Here is a 17397-nt window from a genome sequence, read left to right as displayed (position 1 = left end):
CGGCATCTCTATCGGAATGTAAAGACATACTTCCAGGGCCAGTTATGTTCCTTTTAGGGACCTGTTTACCCTCCCAGTAAGGATGTCGATTACACTGTCTGAAACTAACATCTAAAATCTGCTAATGCCAGAGCCTGCCTGAAATTCTCCAAGATCAAACTGAGAAGCAGAAATTCCCCACATACTTTCAGCACTGGCTATGATAACTCCCATCTGTTTTCTTGGAGTCAGAGGGGCTGGCCACGGTTCTTTGTAATTTTTTTTTTGGTTCTTTGTAATTTTAACTCAATTGTCTTATTTTTCAGACACAATTGATTCTAAAACTTTCAAGTTTTATTTTATTTTATTTATGTATTTATGCCACACCACATGGCTTGTGGAATTTTAGTTCCCTTGAAAGAGGAAACAGACAGAACAGGCTCCATCTTGAAAGGAGGACTCCATCTTGGGCCAGACTGTGGACTTTGAGCTCTATGCCCAGTATCTATGGGAACGACATACCAACTGGAAAACCAGGCCCCCTGGATGGAAGAGCACCAGGGCTCATACCTAGACTCTCTGTTGCCTAAAAGAATACACTAATTATCTGTGTAACTGAATAGAATCATACATTCTATTATGTTTATTGGGGTATGACCACAGGCCTATTGATAATTGTCCACTGTTAACTACCTAGGCTTAAGGCATATGAATCACGGGTTAACTTTGATTGTACCTTTCTTTTCCTTTGTTCAGTCTAGTTTCAGGGAATTTGGGGAGGTGGGTTTGGGCATGTACACTTAGGGTACATAAGGTTTTCAGAAAAACTGGTCAGGGTCCTTGGCTAAGAGGAGACTCGGCCTTGGGCCCATCAGTGTAATAAACTGCACTCCACTATCTGCATCGTTCTCCTGAGTGAGTTTGTTTTCCAGAATGCGTGGCTACAACACCCTGGCCAGGGACTGAACCTGGGCCCTCAGCAGTGAAGGCATAGGGTCCTAACTACTGGGCTACCAGGGAATTCCTGAAAACCTTTATTCTTGATGAGTGCAGTCGGGATTTACTTATGAGAAAACACACACTCTTTGCTGACATTTAAGTTATATTCAAATACGACATACAAAATCTCTCACTTGTGAGCTTGGTTTCTGGAACATTACTAGAGGCGCACTTTTGCTCAATTCTTTGATCTATACTATACCACGCCAGGAACTTCGGAGCTAGAATCTTGGAGCATCCTAAAGCTTAAGGTTTTAAAAACATCTCAATCTGCTTAAACTCTTCAGACTGCCAAGGGCCTCACCAACCCTCATATTCTTTCTCTCCAACTCCCTTAGACATTCTTTGCCTACTCTCTGGAAGCATCCCAGGTTGTCACTCTGGATTTTAATCCAACTCCCTCATCCTACAGGGGAGAAAAACAAACTGCAAAGAGAGGAAACAACGTGACTGAAGGGAAGCTGCTCTGGGAAGAACACAATTTCCTGCTCTCTCAATACACTACTCTCCCTTTTAGGCCACAAATTTTGTACTATGGCCAGAATCAACATTTGTTACCAAAGAGAAAAGGAGAATCTGCGATACCCTTGGCGCTTTAGAAGGAAGAGTTGTTTGTGGCTGGCAACAATTTTTTGTTTGTTACGCGCGTCCACGGCGGTAGAAAGCTCACTCAAGAGTAACCCCGAGCCTAGACAGCCAACCTCAAACTAAGTACAGATCGCGGGGAATCCGAAGATACAGTCCCGTCAGGAACCTCCTTTCCTCGATCACGTTTCTACCCGAGTCCGCAGAGGATGGACCGGAAGCCGCCGAGGAGGTACCTACAGTACGGCTGCTACGCTAGCCGGAAGAGGAAGGTGCAACCCTACAAGACTCCGCTCCTACTTCCTGTTTCGGCACAGTTGCTGTTGTGGGCGGTAGGGGCGGTTAGCAGCCTAGGCTCTGGACCGCTGGTGCGATGCCGGGTAGAGGCAACTGTCCCGATTGCGGCTCCGCTGAGCTCGTGGAAGACTCGCACTATTCCCAGAACCAGCTCGTATGCTCCGACTGCGGCTGCGTGGTCACCGAGGGCGTTCTTACGACCACCTTCAGTGACGAGGGCAACCTCCGAGGTACCTGTGAGGGCTTTTCCAGGGCCGTGGATACAGCCTGGGGCGATGGAGGGATTGACGTCAGATGCTGCTTATCTTTTGCCCTCTCCCAGTCATGAGCACACTTAGATATGGGAGAAAACAGGGAAAGTGAACGAGTGAACTGCAGGTCAGGGGCTGCCGTTATGTTTTCTTAGCAGCTTATCTGTTACATGTAGATGTTAACGTTGAATAAATGAAACAGAAAAACAAAGTTCCATTCAATTTACCTAGTCTGCCTATTTGGAAGCATTGTATCAATAGGTCAATGCTGTGCGAATGCGGGAGATACTACTACCCTGAAGCAGTTTGGAAAACTAATCGGCAAAAACTTTTTTCTTTTTTTCATTTGTGTTCCAAGTCCCTGACCAGTGCAGCCCTCACAATCTACAGGCAGGAAAATTGCCTGAATTGAATGTACAGGAGGGGTGGCTGGAAATTTAGAACTGTTTTAGTGCTAGTCCTAATCTTCAGCCTTCTGTGTATTTGGAATTGCTTGTGGTCATAGAAAACCAGATGGACCTTTTACCTGCAAAGATGAGCACCTTCTGTGAGACAGGGAATGGGTACCTGATGATTTGGATTCTGCTCCCTGGTTTTGTGTGGTGAGAGGGCAGGGGTCCGTGAATAGAGACTAAACAAGCTGTTTGTTGTCCATTATCTTACAGAAGTAACATATTCTCGAAGCACTGGGGAGAATGAACAAGTTAGTCGAAGCCAGCAACGAGGTGAGAATCAACGTTTTATGTCACAGTGGCTTTAAAGAAAATTCTCCTTATGGTCCAGCTCGTCTGCTTGTCTTTTCTGTTTCCAGCATTACTGTGTAAAGGTAGAGAAGAAGAGAATGATAATTAGAAATAAAGGATGGACGTGGTTCTAAGAGAGGTAGCAATTAGGTGGAAGGTTTAAGTCTGCTTGGGTATATTTGAGGTAGATTTGAGGAACCCAGGTCAAAGCTTGGTCACAAATCAAACCAAGCTGCAAAAGATGAGGCACTGAAGTATTGACTGCTTCCCACAAATGTCTTTGTGCTTTTCAAATGGCTTTACCAAGTGTCACTCTTATCATTGTAGAAAGATCCATTATTTGTGCATGTGGTATTCAAGGTGAGTTTAACAGAACTTGCTGGGAGCTCTTTTGACTCCTTCACGTATAGTATCATGTCATCTGCAAACAGTGATGGTTTTACTTCCTTTCTAATTTAGATTTTTTAAATTTTTCCTCTCTGTTTGCTATGACTAGACCTTCCAAAGCTATGTTGAATAAAATTGACGAGCGCGGGCATCCTTGTCTTATTCTTAATCTTATAGGAAATGCTTTCAGCTTTTCACCATTGAGGATGATGCTAGCATTAGTTTGTCATATATGACCTTTATTATGTGTTGTCTCCTCTAGACCCACATTCTGGAGAGATTTTTTTTTTAAATCGTAAATGGATGTTGCATTTTATCAAAAGCTTTTTCTGCATCTATTGAAATGATCATATGGTTTTTATTCTTCAGTTTGTTCATGTGGTATATCACACTGATTGAGTTAGGGATATTGAAAAACCTTTGCATCCCTGGGAAAAATCCCACTTGATCAAATTGTCTGGTACTGTTAACGTATTGTTGGGAACCCCTCTAACTCCTGCCGCGGGTTTTCCTAGGTCTTCGCCGAGTGAGAGACCTCTGTCGAGTGCTGCAGCTGCCACCAACATTTGAGGACACGGCAATTGCCTACTACCAGCAGGCATACCAGCACGCTGGCATCCGCACGGCCAGGCTGCAGAAGAAGGAGGTGCTGGTTGGTTGCTGTGTCTTAATCACCTGCCGGCAGCGAAACTGGCCCCTGACCATGGGGACCATCTGCACCCTGCTGTATGCAGATTTGGATGTGTTTTCTGGAACCTACATGCAGATAGTGAAGCTCCTGGGGCTGGACGTGCCATCTCTGTGTTTGCTGGACCTGGTGAAGACCTACTGTAGCAGGTACATGCCTGGTGGGAGACATGGGGGTGGGATGGGTGTAGACCCGAATCCTTTTAACTCGGGTTGTCTCTTTTTGACCAAAGTCCATTTTACGAGGATGTGGAGAAAAAAAATCTTTTCTTCTTCTCCTGTGCCTGGCACTAGTCGGGTGAATCCCGTTTTACGTTTCTAGAATGTTGTATCATTTTCAGACCCCTTTGCTGTCACAGCAGCCTGATGCTGTAGGAAGGTTAAGTATCAGCTTTGGCACGGGGCTTCTGGGTTCTACCACTCAGGCCTGCTTGACTAAATGCCACAGCCCTGCCTCAGCGGGATCACGTTGTTTGTGATTAGAGCTGAGAGAGTATGAGCAAGCTGACAGAGCTGGACTTAGAAGCTAATTTTTTTCTTTAATAAGTAGCTGTATTCTTTTCTTTATATCTGACAAATACGGTAGAAAGCAAAAGCTGTCGGTGTTGAATGCCCTTGGGTTTGAAGCTTGGTCACTTCCAAGCTGGATGACTGTGGGCAAGTTTTTCGACTCTTAAATGCACATTACAGGGTGTTGAGTAGAGTAAAGGAGAACATTTTGTAAAGCACTTACTCAGAATGATGGCTGATGGTGGGGGCGGGTGGGATTGTCATGAGACATTAGCGCCCTTCTGCACTCTGTTGCCCTTCACCTCTCCTGCAGGAGACTCACCCTGATTTCTCTTGGTACCTGAATAAAGTTGCTACCCAGCAGGCTGTGTGTTCCCGGAAGGATAGCATAGCTTGCCTATCTTCTGCGCTTTGGAAGAGCTGTCTCCTGGAGGTACCGAGACCAGACCCTCATTTTGGTTATTTCAGCTTCAAGCTGTTTGAAGCCTCCCCGTCTGTGCCAGCCAAGTACGTGGAAGACAAGGAGAAGATGCTGTCGCGAACACTGCAGTTGGTGGAGCTGGCCGATGAGACGTGGCTGGTGACCGGGCGGCACCCCTTGCCCGTCATCACCGCCGCCACTTTCCTGGCGTGGCAGTCCCTGCGGCCTTCAGATCGGCTGACCTGTTCCCTTGCCCGATTTTGTAAATTGGCGAATGTGGACCTGCCCTACCCTGCTTCCTCCCGCCTGCAGGAGCTGCTGACTGTGCTGCTGCGGATGGCTGAGCAGCTGGCCTGGTTGCAGGTTCTGAAGCTTGACAAACGGTCTGTGGTCAAGCACATCGGCGACCTCCTCCAGCACCGCCACATGCTGGTCCGCAAGGCCTTTCGGGACGGAACAGCCGAGATGGACCCTGGGGAGGAGCTGCAGGGCCAGGGGCAGGGGCAAGGACCGGAGGAGGAGGATGTGGGGAGTAGCTCTTTAGAGCTGCCTGTGGTCAAGCGGCCTGCCAGCCCTGCCCTCCTCCTCCCACCCTGCATGTTGAAGCCCCCAAAGCGAGTCTGTCCCACCCCTCCTGTCTCCACGGTCACTGGAGATGAAGACATTTCTGATAGTGAAATCGAGCAGTATTTGCGTACCCCTCAGGAAGTTAGGGACTTCCAGAAGGCCCAGGCAGCTAGACAAGCCACCCAGAGTGTTCCGAACCCCCCCTGAGGCACATTGGGCTTTGAGGGTGCTTCCCTTCATCTGATGACTTGCTAACAGGCCAGACACAGCCAGAGGAATCACTGTCCACAAGCCCTCAGGTGTTTCCATTCTCGTTTAAGAGACCCAAGAGGGGTTGTGCGGTCCCAGAGGTGAAGTCAGAAGGAGCGTGGGGATGCCCGGGTTGGAGAGAGTCCCATCCCTTGGTCCCAGAGAGCAGCTTGCCTCCCTCCCGGTTCTGTGGGCTGGCTTTCTCTCGGGCTGCTGGAGCAGCGACGGGCTCTCCTGCTCCCTGATTGGATTGGATACACGGCTGCTGCGGGACTGGCGGGCCTCTCCTGGTGTGGATCATGGGTATTCCCAGCATTACCAGCCTTCAGAGGATGGAAACAGCAACCCTCGGCCCTGTGTTTGTTTACAGACCCTGTGGGCTCATATGTACAGTGTTAAGAGGTCCTCATCACTAAAGGACCGTGGGTGGAGGAGTAAGGTCATAGCTCAAAGGGCTTTGCAAAATTTTAATATATTAAAACAAGAGGCATCTGCTAGAAAACATTCTATTGTATAAAACCCGAGCTTTTAAAAACATGTTTTCTTTGGCACTTTTCATCCCCTCCCTCCCCTTTCCCCAGCGTATTGCAAAAAGCTCTCCAGTGCTAAGGCATTGGCGGGGTATGTAAACAGCAGCCAGCATACGTGGAAGAATAATATGAAGCTTTTTTTTTTTGCCTTTTTTTTTTCTGTCTAATATTGTCTGTGCAGCAAGCATAAATAACAGGATCCATCTCAGGGCGTGTGGGTTTTCTCCCTTTCCCCTGTCTGTCTACTCTTGCCTTGGCGAACAGGCTGGAGTGACATGGACACTGGGCTGAGTTTCCCTGTTGCTTTGCATGAGGCCCAAGGTTCCCTCCACTTTCATTGTGTGCTGTAATCAAAGGCTGGTGGTTTGCTCTTTAGATTGGGGAAAATATGAGTGCTGGTGTTTAAAAGTAGTGAAGGCACAGGTCCCAGGTGATTCGCAGGGGCCCTACCCTTTGCCTTGGGGATTTGGTTTGGGCTTCAGTGGGGCAGGAAGCTGGTTTGACTTTTTGGAGGTTTCTAATATGGACCTAGACATCAGATCATCGATAAGGTTCTCCTGTCTGACCTCATGGGGGTGGGGAGGGCTCTTAGTCCCTGGGAGGTGGAAGGCTGAGACTGGGGATATGGGCTCTGCGATTAACAGTTAAGTGCTTTTCCAGCACCGCCTGCAGCTTGGCAGTGGCGCCCCTCTTCAGAGCGTTTTTTTCAGTAGGACTAGGTTTGAGGCAGGACTACCTTCAGCCCCAAATCGAAGTACTAGCTCTGCTATCCTCCCATCCTCCCCAGGTGCCTGGCAGTCAGCGTCTTAGGTGTGGGGCCTTAGCTTTGTCCTGAAGTGCCCCCTCTGAATCCTGCCATGTGGTCCCAGTTCCGTGGGGATGGCCTCCAGCCCTAATGCTGCACCCTTCCACCTGCCCCTCTCCCTCCCTCCCTCCCAGAGAGCTGGTTGATCCCGGCAGCTGCCTTTCACACGCCACCCCTCCTCTTGCATAGTTAATTCCAAAAAGCAGCACCTGTTCCCTCCGGCTTGTCCTGGTCACCTGGCTCATCCGCTAGGCTCCCTAGTTAGCCAGAGTCGGGGTGAGAGAGGCTCTGGGGTATGGGCACAGAGAGGAGACTTCAGAGGAGGGCGGTTAGGCGAGAACGCCTCTCAGGCTCCATCACCAGTGTTCCCAGTAAGGCGGCCGCCGCCAGTGAGGCGGGTGTACCTTAGAAGGGGCCCGCCCGAGCTGTGCTGTCCCCGCCACTCTCGGTCGCGCCGCAGACCGGCAGGACCTTAGCCCGCAAGCCTGGACGGCAGGTGCCGCCGAAAACCGGCCTGGGCCGGGAGGGAACCCTACCCCGCCCGCGGTCCAGGGATTGTCTGTCGCTACCCCGGGAGACGGCCCTCTCCGCAGTGGCGGGCCTGCGCCTTCCCCGCCCCCGGTCTCCAGGACTACAGCTGGAGAGCCCAGCTACAGCGAGGCACCTCCGCTCCAACCTGGGGGCGTACCGATCGACGTCTCTGAGGCGCCCCCCGCCCCGCCCCGAGAAGCGGGGCCACGAGCCCGCACGGCCAGCTCTTGCCGAAGCGGCGCGCGCGCCCACCCTAGACGGTGGTCTCGCTCTTCCAGAGGCCGGTCTTCATGCAGCCGCCGCCGGCCGCTTCGGCGCCGCTCGAGGGGACGTCCTCATACTTGCCGCCCTTGGGGGCGCCGTTGAGGCTGGCCGAGTTGAGCGGGTACGAGCGGCGCTTGCTCTCCTTCTCCAGCGCGCCGCCCCTGAGGTTGTCGCGGCTGGCGCTGCGGCGCTGGCCCGGCCGGCCGGCCTCGGGGGGCGGCGCGGCGCTCGTGTCGCTGCCCTCAGACGGCGTGAGCGCGGCCTCGCCCTCGAGCCGGGGCCCGGCGCCCGGGCTGTGGCGGCTGCTGCCCAGGTAGCTCTCGGACGGGCTGTGGTGCGGGCTGCCGCTCTCGCTTGACTGCAGCTCGGCCGTCCCGGCCGCGCCCCCGCGCAGCGCCCGGAGCCGGTTCTTGCCGCCGGCCTCCCCCGCACGGTGCCCCTTGGCGCGGCTCTTGTGGCCCCGGCGGCCGTGGTGCAGGTTGTTAGGGTGGCGCGGGCCGAGGCCGGCCCGGGGGCCCGGGGGCTCGGGCTCCCCCTCCCCGCGGGCCGCCGCCCCCGCCTCGCACGCCTGGCTCTGCGCCAGCTGCAGGTTGGTGAGCTTGCAGGGCCCCGGGGGCGGCGCGTGGCCGCTGCTGCCGCTCGGGGACGACTTGAGAGACGGGGGTCCCTCTCCGAACACCGGGGACCCGTCTTCGGGGCCGGTAGGCGCAGCCCGGGGGGAGGCGCGGGGGGCCGAGGCCGAGGGCCGGCAGGCGCGCCAGGAGGCCCTGACGTCCCTGCGCCTGGCACAGTGGTGGGTGAAGACGAAGAGACCCAGGGCGGAGGCCGCCACCCCGTACAGACAGCTGCACACCACTCGGGGCAGCCAGCGCTGCGACACCGTTAGCGCCCCGCAGGCCCACGTCGCCAGGTAGAGGAAATGCGTGGTCACCAGCGCCCCCAGCTGGACCCCCGGAGAATAGAGGCCGTCGCCGTCCTCCGGGGGCCCGGGAGTCACCACCCCTGTGCTTCCAGCCGCCAGGAGGGAACCCGAGTCACTCAGGAGGGGGCCGCTGCTCCTGAGCCTGGTAGAACCCCTCAGCTCCTCCCCCGGCTCCAGGGAGACCCGGCCGGTGCCCGCCTTCGGGCCCTGTGCCAGGGGACCCCGTAAGCGCAGCCCTGCGCACAGGAAATAGATCCAGGTGATGAGCAGAATCAAAGCCACCGGGATGTAGAAGGCGCCTAGGCTCGGGCGCCACACCAGCCAGCAGCTGCGGGGAGACACGGGCGGCGTGTATGAGGTGGGCCCCGAGGCCGGGTGGGTGGGGAGGCGGCTGGGGCCACATGCAGGGGCTGGGGCTGGGTGACTGGCCGGGCGGGTGGGCGGTGCCCCGCGCCAGGCAGGGGGATCTGGGCGGGGGCAAGGCGCTCACTAGGGGCCGTGGTCTCGGTAGTTGTGGATGTTGACAGCGGCTGTGATGCCACAGATGATGAGCGGGATCCCTCCCGCGATCAGATAGAACCTGGAGAGAGGGGTTTGGGGGTCAGAGAGATGGGGAACAAGGAGGGGACCTGGTGCTCGGAACCCTCACCGAGGGGTTTCCGCCCCATCCCCCTTCCCCGGAAATCGTGTGCGAGTTTTTTTTTTTTTTTCCCAGGGATGCAAGGCCCCTCTAGGGCAGGTCTAGGTCCCTAGGGGATTTGGCCAAGACTGTTCCAAGGGACAGTGGCCAGAGTTGCTTTCTGTCCCCCTAAACAGCATGGAACTCAGTGCCGCTCCGGTTCCCAGGATTCCTGCCCAGTGCCCCGCGAAGCCGCTTACTGCCTGGCCGTGGCAAGCCTGAAAACCCTGAGGCGGCACCCCTCCATAGCACTGGGCACACTTGGGTGCCACCTAAGGCCTTGCCCCTCCTGCCTTTTTTTTTTTTAATGGCCACAGAGCCACAGGATCTTAGTTCCCTGACCAACAACTGGACTCAGGCCATGGTAGTGAAAGCACTGCGTCCTAACCACTGGACCGCCAGGGAAGCCCCCCACCTCCTCTTGTGTCTTGGGAGTGTGACCTCCCAGGACCTTGGACCCACCCTGCATCCACCCTGGGAGAACTGCCTTTGATGTCTTTCCCCCACCCCCGGAGCCCTTCCCCACGCCATGGTAGTGAAAGCACTGCGTCCTAACCACTGGACCGCCAGGGAAGCCCCCCACCTCCTCTTGTGTCTTGGGAGTGTGACCTCCCAGGACCTTGGACCCACCCTGCATCCACCCTGGGAGAACTGCCTTTGATGTCTTTCCCCCACCCCCGGAGCCCTTCCCCACGCCATGGTAGTGAAAGCACTGCGTCCTAACCACTGGACCGCCAGGGAAGCCCCCCACCTCCTCTTGTGTCTTGGGAGTGTGACCTCCCAGGACCTTGGACCCACCCTGCATCCACCCTGGGAGAACTGCCTTTGATGTCTTTCCCCCACCCCCGGAGCCCTTCCCCACCGCAAAGCTGACAGATGGAAGCGCCTACCGCAGCATGGGTCTGGGGGCAGGCGGGGCAGCGTCCCCTTCTGGTGGGGGGGGCGCCCTCCAGGTGAGCTCCTTGTGGAGGACGCGGGCCTTCACGCCCATCCAGAGGAGTGTGGACAATGAAGAGTAGTGCAGGGTGATGCCCACCTGCGGGGTCAAGGGCTGAGGGCTGGGGGGGCCGGCCACCCCGAAGCCTCAGCCCCCAGTGTTCTCCCCCGCCTCCCACCTGCCCGGCCCCCAGCTCCACCCAGACCGTCCCCAGGGTTGCGTCCCTGCTGTTACCCTCTCTACTTCCAGCCCAGGGCTCTGCTCCACGCGCTGGGGTGGCTCCATGACCCTGTCGTTGCTGCCAGCCTCGTCCCCGACTGCTCTTCCATCGCAGGCCCCCCACCCTCCACTTCACCCCAGCTCCTAGTTTCTCTGCTTCTCACCACCCCCTACTCTCATGCCCACACCAACCCCCGAAAGGCTGGGCCCAGAACCGTGGAGCTGGAGCCCATGACCCACCCCTACTTCCGGTCTGTATGCCTCCCTCCTCTGTGCCCAGGCTGCTGGCACCCATCCTGGAGACCCCAGCCCTTCCCCCTGCTTACCGCCTGGCAGACCATCTGGTAGTTGGTGAGTGTGATGCCTCCCGCAAACACGGCGGAGGTCATGGCCATGTGGAAGCACAGGTTCAGCAGCATGTGCCAGCCCTTCCGGGACACGTGGATGGAGCTGCCGCAGAAACGGTGTCTAGTTAGTGGACCGTGCAACCCAAGGTTGGGCCCGTGGGCTCTCAAGACCACTGAGAGAGTCGAAGAGAAGAAGGCAGACATTGGTGTGCGTGCGTGAAATGGGACAGACACCTTAAGCCCCAGACGTGTTTTCCAACCTCAGAACGCTAGCAGGAAATGCTGGGCAGGAGCCTGGGGAAGGGACACTTGCCGGGGCTGAGCGACCCCCTCGGCCTTCCCCGCAAACCGTCTCCTGCAGGAGCTCACCTGTGGTTGAGGATGTAAGTGATGATGGTGGAGAAGAGGCAGAGCAGCAGCAGGGCCGTGCAGGGGTACACGACGGGGTGCAGCCCTGCCCCGGAGCCCCCCGCCTCCCTGGGGAAGGCGCTCAGCTCCTGGAGAGACAAGACAGGGAGTGAGGAACAGGAAGCCAGGGGCCGAGAGGCCCCCGTGGGGTCTGGGCCAGTCCCCCCCGCCGGTTCTCCCCTCCCAAGCGCAGTCAGCCTTCGGCGCCAACTTTGGCCCTTTGCTATCCGGGTAGCAAAGACGTAAGCACCACCAGCGGGGATCTACTCTTAGAAAGTTGGTCTAGGTGGCATTCCTGATCTGCCTTTCTGAGAACTTGGCAGGTTCCCAGCCTGAAAATCAGCGATGAGGAAAGAGGAAGAAGGTACTCTCTATGGTACAGCTGCATACCTGCTCAGGATCTGGGAATGTGGGCTATGAAGTGTGCAGGAGGTGGGGGGCTGGACAGGGCTGGGCGCGGAGGGTGACAGAGGGCAGACATTCCCAGGTTCATTTTTCACTTTAACAACCCGGGTGTCAGAGTGAAGGATGTGGAGACCCGGCCTGGTGGTCCCCGAGCCATCTCTCTCGACATGGGAATAGAGGACCTCCCTGTCTATCTGTTTTTCCCAAAAGGCCGTGGGGCTTTTTTTCCCTTTTTTTTTTTCCCCAAAAGGGTCTGGGGCTTCCCTGGTGGCTCAGATGGTAAAGAATCCACCCGCAATGCAGGAGACCCTGGTTTGATCCCTGGGTCTGGAAGATCCCCTGGAGAAGGGAATGATGACCCACTCCAGTATTCTTGCCTGGAGGATCCCCATGGATAGGGGAGCCTGACAGGCTATAGCCCATTGGGTTGCAAAGAATCAGACACAAGTTAGCGACTAACATGTTCCCTTTCCTGATAAGAGGGCCTGAGGACCTCCCTGTCTCCTGAAAGATGGAGAGATGTGGGGCAGACCAGAGGGACTCCCCATCGTGAGGCCCCATCAGGCCCCCGTTCTTTCCGTATTTCCCTGTGGCCCCAGGCGGTCAGAGTGCCCCCCGCCCCCGACCCCGGGTGCCCGCTCGGCTCACCATGAGCACGGCCACGTTGCCCAGGTGCTGGCAGTGCAGGGAGCTGACGTTGGGCTGGCTGGAGCGCAGCTGGCAGCCCTCGGAGCGCCAGCCCCCGGGCCCCCCCGGCCCCTCCTGGCTCCACCAGGCCGCCACGGGCTCGGCCCCCTCAGCCCAGTGCCGCAGCGAGACGGCCACTGGCTCGGTCAGGTTCCCCACGCCGCAGCCACCTAGGGTGGGAAGGGGAGAGGGGTCCACTCAGGCCTGGGCAGGTGTGCGGGGGCTTGGGGGAGTGCTGGGGGATAGAGTTAGATGCCACGTGCAGGCCCGCCCCCCCACCGCACCCCAGAGCCTCAGCCTAACTGGGGAGATGGAAGGATGAATCAAAGTAAAGGCACAGTGAGCTGGTAGCCCAGCTTAGTGCCAAGGGGTCGTGGCCACGTGGCCAGGAAGGGAGGACTCGGGGGTTGGGGACACGAAGGTGGGCAGTGAGAGTGAAGGGAGGATATGGGGGGGCAGGCACCCCGTGGGGGGAGCTGGCACTGGGTGATGACGGGGAGGAGAGAGAGGCCCACGCAGGTGGAGGGTCTGTGCTTCGAGCCCTTCGGAAATGTGACGAGTCTGGGATGTGAAACCCCGGGTCCCCGGAGCCTTTTCTCCTCCCATCTCTTCCTTCACGGGACGCCCCCGTCCAGCATCGTCCTTGGTGTGGGGGCCACCGTCCCCTGCCTCCAGCGGGGATCAGGAGTGCAGGCAAGGGCAGGACGGGGCAGGGCAGGACAGAGGGCGGGATCCCGGGCCCTTACTGGTCCCTGCAAAGATGACAGGGGTGGCCACGCCGCGCCTCCTGCCAGGCCCCGCAGCTCCGGGGCGGGAGGTGTTGCCCAGAGTGCGGAAGAGGCGGCCGTTGCGGAAGACGAGCAGCTGCAGGGTGCAGTCTGGGGGCCCCGGGGGTGCCAGGGCCGCCGGGGGCGACGAGAACAGGCTGGGCGGCAGCTGGATGGAGGCCAGGGCCACGCTGTTCTGGGGGGGACACGGGAGTTCCTCAGAGACGCCCAGGGTCCCCGGGACTCTGCTGGCCCCCAGGACTCCTCCATGTGGCCCCCCGCCTCCCCGCCTGTACCCCCCGCCCCCCTAGGCACCTCGCCTCCCCCCTGCCCACCCGCCCGCTCAGCACCCTGCCTCCCTGACGCCCACCTTGATGTGGAAGGCTGACAGAGACACGTTGGGCCTGCCGGTGGTGCAGCGGAAGCGGAGCTGCTGGTCGGCCAGGGGCTCCGGCTCGGGCGATGGGCTCTGGCCGGGGCCCAAGGGCCGTGTGCCAGGTGCACCCATCTCCCGCCTCTGGAAGGCCGTGCAGGTCAGGCCCACGTAGCTGTGTGGCTTGATGAGGTAGGCCTCCAAGGCCACATTCCTCGAGTTCTAGGGACAGGGACCCCGTCACCTTCTCCCAGCCTGCTCCTGCTCGAGACCACAGACCTGCTCCGACCAACCTCCGGTCCCTTGCCCATTGCCCAGGGCCAGGGAGCCCCAAGTCGGCCGTGGAGTGCCCCCAGTGCTGATCCGCCCTTCCTCCCGCTCACTCACCCCCCACCTTGCAGCCGGCTCAGCTCCCCACACACCCTGGTCCTCCTGCCCCAACTAAGCCAGAGGGCAGGGTCCATGTGCCCTCTCCTCGTATCCCTGCCCCCCCCCCCACCGGTGCCCAGAGGAGATGCTGTGGTCTCCTTGTTGACTGTTAATAGCTCACCACACTTCACTGGAAACGTCCCCTCTTCTTGGGGAACAGAAGTCTCCATTAGCCCCCACTCCATCCCAGCACTGCCGCCTGCTTCCAAACCTTCCTCCTGGTCCTTCTCCTCCTCCCTGCCCCTTCTTGTGTATTTCCATCTGCCTAGCCCTTCAACTCAGGGCTTTCCCAGGTGGCTCAGTGGTAAAGAATCCTCCTGCCAATGCAGGAGAGGTGGGTTCAATCCCTGGACAGGGAAGAGCCCCTGGAGAAGGAAATCGCAACCCACTCCAGTATTCTTGCCTGGAGAATCCCATGGACAGAGGAGCCTGGCGGGCTATAGTCCATGCGTTTGCAAAGAGTCGGACACACCTTAGTGACTAAACAACAACACAGCCTTTCAGCTCGGCTCCCCACACAAAGCCTTGGGTAACTTCTATGGTGTCACTGGCCTCCCTGTCCTCTGCACTGCCCCTGACAAGCTGGAATTTGATGCCACATGACCGGGACGGGACCCTAGTCACGTTCGGGTTCTTGATAAATCGGGCACATGGCCAGCCCACACTTGGAGTTGCTCCTGGATGATGAGGGCTGGGGCTGACCCCTGTCACCTCTAAGGCCCCTCCCTGTCCCTCCCTGGTTGGGGCAGCCTCCCAGCTGGCCCACGGTACCACAGAGATGTGCTGGGCGTGGGGGCTCAGGGCGGCTCCCCCGATGCGCTCCAGGGCGCCCACGATGCCGCTGCAGGCCTTGTCCTCGCGCTGGGCCAGCCACAGCAGGTGCTCGTCCACCAGCATCAGGTTGCTGGCCATGTCCACCATCACCTCCACCAGCTGGGAGAGCGGGAGAGGCGTGAGTCACATGGGCAGGAGGGGACCTGGGGCCGCAGAGGCTTGAGCAGTTAAGGGGGGGCGGGTGATTTCCAAGGGACCCACCCAGAGGCCTGACTGAATCTCACCTCTTTGATCTGGTCGACATAACCCAGAAACTTCTGAATCATCTGAGCCACATAGACGACGTCCATCATGTCAGAGAAGCTGGCGGCCTCAGCCGTGTACACTCGCAGCTGGTGGGCCAGGGTCAGCGCATTGGAGGCGTTGATGGGCATCTGGGTTGGAGAGGGGAGGAAAGGGCACCATCCATTCCGGCTCCTTCTCCCCCAAAACACCCCCCAGGAGCCCCCTTCTCCGTGCTGATGCTCGGCGATGGGGCCTGGGGAGCAGGGTCATGCCCATATCTGAATCTGATCCCAATGGGAGATGCAGATATAAGGAGCGAGGTCTGCACAGACTCAGGGCCGCCCTCCAGCTGCGCCACCGCCTAAGGACAACGGAACGACCTCACGCTTTCCTCTTAAGGCTGACCTTGCTGTACTGGGGGACAAAGATGCTCGGGGTGGCCCACACGTCCCAAGTGTGGCCCTGGGGAATCTGAATCCCCTGGAAGAGGAGATGAGCACGAGACACAGCGCAGGCCCCGTGGCTCCTCACCGTGCCTCCCAAGGACGCAGGGGCCCCCAGCCCCTTCCCCTTCCCATTCCCCGCGGCCTCCACCCTCACCCCAGCCTCACCAGCACGAAGGTGTAGAGCACCCGGGTGATGTCGTTGGTGTACAGACAGTGGGAGTAGTCCCCCGGCTCCCAGCGGCCAGCTCGGTCGCACCGGCGGGAGGCTCGGGTGCCAGGGGCTCCCCCGCTCAGGGGCACCGAGGTGAAGGGGTACTGCAGGCAGGACTGGTAGGCTGTGATGCCAGCCAGAGTTCGCGGCCACCTAGGGGCAGAGGTGGAGAGTTGCCGATGACCCAGGCTCCTCAGGGCCAGGGTCCGTCCCTTCCCTGCCCTGAGAACTGTGAGGACAGGCCCCTTGGGAGCTGGAGGCAGGGTCCAGAAGAGGCCACGTGGACTGGACTTCAAGGGCTTCCCCAGCTCCCCCTGCGTTCTTAAGCTGTGTTTGTCACTGCTGCGGGGCTGGCCTTGGAGTCCTGAGTTCAGATCACTTATGCTTTCTGGGCCTCAGTCTTCTCAGCTGTAAGATGGGAGAGTAACACCTGCCCTGACTAAGGGAGAGGCCCTTGGGATATTAAATGTGACATCTGTCATGGGAGAGTTTTGTCAACTATGCATGTAAGGAAGCAACTGCCCCCCCCCCAAAAATCCCCAAACCCCTGTTCTGCACAGCACATCTTGAAGGGTGATTTTATACAAAAGGATATATGGTTTCTGTAAACACACCAAAATGGGACTAGGAGCTGAATGACAATAGGAAGTGTTTTCTCCATCTTAGAGCAGGCAGGGAGACTGTTTAGCCGCTTCTCAGAGGCTGGGGGGCATGGGGGCGGCCAGGGGTGGTCCCGAACCTGAAGTCCCCGCGGTTGTTGGCGACGCGCTCAGCGGGGCAGTAGGAAGCCGAGGTCTCCAGCACCACGATCTCCACCTTCTTGCTGGCGTTTCCCTGGGCCGTGGACACGGAGCACTCCCACTCGCCTGAGGCCCACACGCCGATGTGAGACAGGGTCAGCTCGCTGCGGGCGGGCGGGCAGGCGGGCGAGGGCTGGCTGGAGGCGCTCCTGGCGGCCACGCCACCCTCCCCGAGCGCCCGGGTGCCGCAGCAGGCAGGGCACCAGCTTCAGGCTCTTTTCTTTCTTTTCTTTTTCGGTTGAGTCATGCAAGATCTTAGTTTCCCCACCAGAGATGGAACCTGGGCCCCCGGCAGTGGACCACCAAGCAAGTCCCCCAGGCTCTGAGCCAAGGGTACAGGCTCATACTCCTTTAACGCTGGCCTTACAATAGTGTTTTTCTGGGCTTCAGTCTGCCCCCCCTCATCATGGAGGTAATAAAACCTCTCTTGCAAAAAGTTTGCAGAGAGCAAGTCCAACAATATAGGTGAGACCCTCTGTATCATTGTAAAGGCACTGAAGAAATGTCAGATTTAATCAGTTTTTTTCCTATCAGGCAATCTGTAGGGCTTCCCAGGTGGCTCAGTGGTAAAGAATCCACCTGCCAATGCAGGAGACTCTGATTTGACCCCTGGGTCGGGAAGATCCCCTGGAGAAGGAAACGGTAACCCACTCTAGTATTCTTGCCTGGAGAATCCCATGGACAGAGGAGCCTGGCGGCTACAGTCCATGGGGTCGCAGAAGAGTCGGACACAACTTACTGACTAAAACAACAATTCAATGTGTATCCCTCACGCAGACCATTTCTGACTTAGTTCTGGATCTGCATAAACGCGCCCAGAGATATTCCCAGGAGCAGACCAGCTCCTGTCGGGGGTGGGTGGGTGAGGGTTCTGGCTCCCCCCGTCCGTGCTCTGGGCTGAGA

At 57.7% G+C, this 17397-nt stretch overlaps 2 protein-coding genes across 2 annotated transcripts in view; one reads left to right on the top strand and one right to left on the bottom strand.

The window, feature by feature from the left end:
* Positions 1-1852: 1852 nt before the first annotated feature.
* Positions 1853-6404, top strand: BRF2 (BRF2 RNA polymerase III transcription initiation factor subunit). Its single transcript, XM_043893787.1, has 4 exons — positions 1853-2090; positions 2777-2836; positions 3757-4078; positions 4907-6404. Exons 1-4 carry the CDS (start codon positions 1937-1939, stop codon positions 5631-5633), a joined length of 1263 nt encoding a protein of 420 aa, XP_043749722.1. The 5' UTR covers positions 1853-1936; the 3' UTR covers positions 5634-6404.
* ADGRA2 (adhesion G protein-coupled receptor A2) overlaps positions 6129-17397 on the bottom strand; it is a 37166-nt gene continuing 25897 nt past the window's right edge. The window contains exons 8-19 of the mRNA XM_043893786.1: positions 16434-16598; positions 15649-15847; positions 15037-15186; positions 14750-14911; positions 13547-13771; positions 13156-13372; positions 12371-12579; positions 11279-11406; positions 10889-11012; positions 10297-10442; positions 9218-9307; positions 6129-9055 (exon numbers count right to left, since the gene is read on the bottom strand). Coding sequence (XP_043749721.1) covers positions 7795-9055; positions 9218-9307; positions 10297-10442; positions 10889-11012; positions 11279-11406; positions 12371-12579; positions 13156-13372; positions 13547-13771; positions 14750-14911; positions 15037-15186; positions 15649-15847; positions 16434-16598 — 3076 coding nt within the window. The 3' untranslated portion in view covers positions 6129-7794. The remainder of the gene's footprint in view (positions 9056-9217; positions 9308-10296; positions 10443-10888; positions 11013-11278; positions 11407-12370; positions 12580-13155; positions 13373-13546; positions 13772-14749; positions 14912-15036; positions 15187-15648; positions 15848-16433; positions 16599-17397) is intronic.

The sequence above is a fragment of the Cervus elaphus genome, chromosome 32 (genome assembly GCF_910594005.1).
Source record: "Cervus elaphus chromosome 32, mCerEla1.1, whole genome shotgun sequence".
NCBI classification, from domain to species: domain Eukaryota; kingdom Metazoa; phylum Chordata; class Mammalia; order Artiodactyla; family Cervidae; genus Cervus; species Cervus elaphus.
The sequence above is the reverse complement of the archived record's forward strand: the minus strand, read 5'-3'. Positions and strand labels throughout refer to the sequence as shown.

What these genes read in the sequence shown, in the direction of transcription:
- BRF2 (XM_043893787.1), top strand. Translation starts at nt 1,937, where the DNA reads ATGCCGGGTAGAGGCAACTGTCCCGATTGCGGCTCCGCTGAGCTCGTG. An exon ending in TGACGAGGGCAACCTCCGAG is followed by an intron (nt 2,091 to 2,776) that starts GTACCTGTGAGG and finishes ATTATCTTACAG; the next exon opens with AAGTAACATATTCTCGAAGC. An exon ending in GTGAAGACCTACTGTAGCAG is followed by an intron (nt 4,079 to 4,906) that starts GTACATGCCTGG and finishes TGGTTATTTCAG; the next exon opens with CTTCAAGCTGTTTGAAGCCT.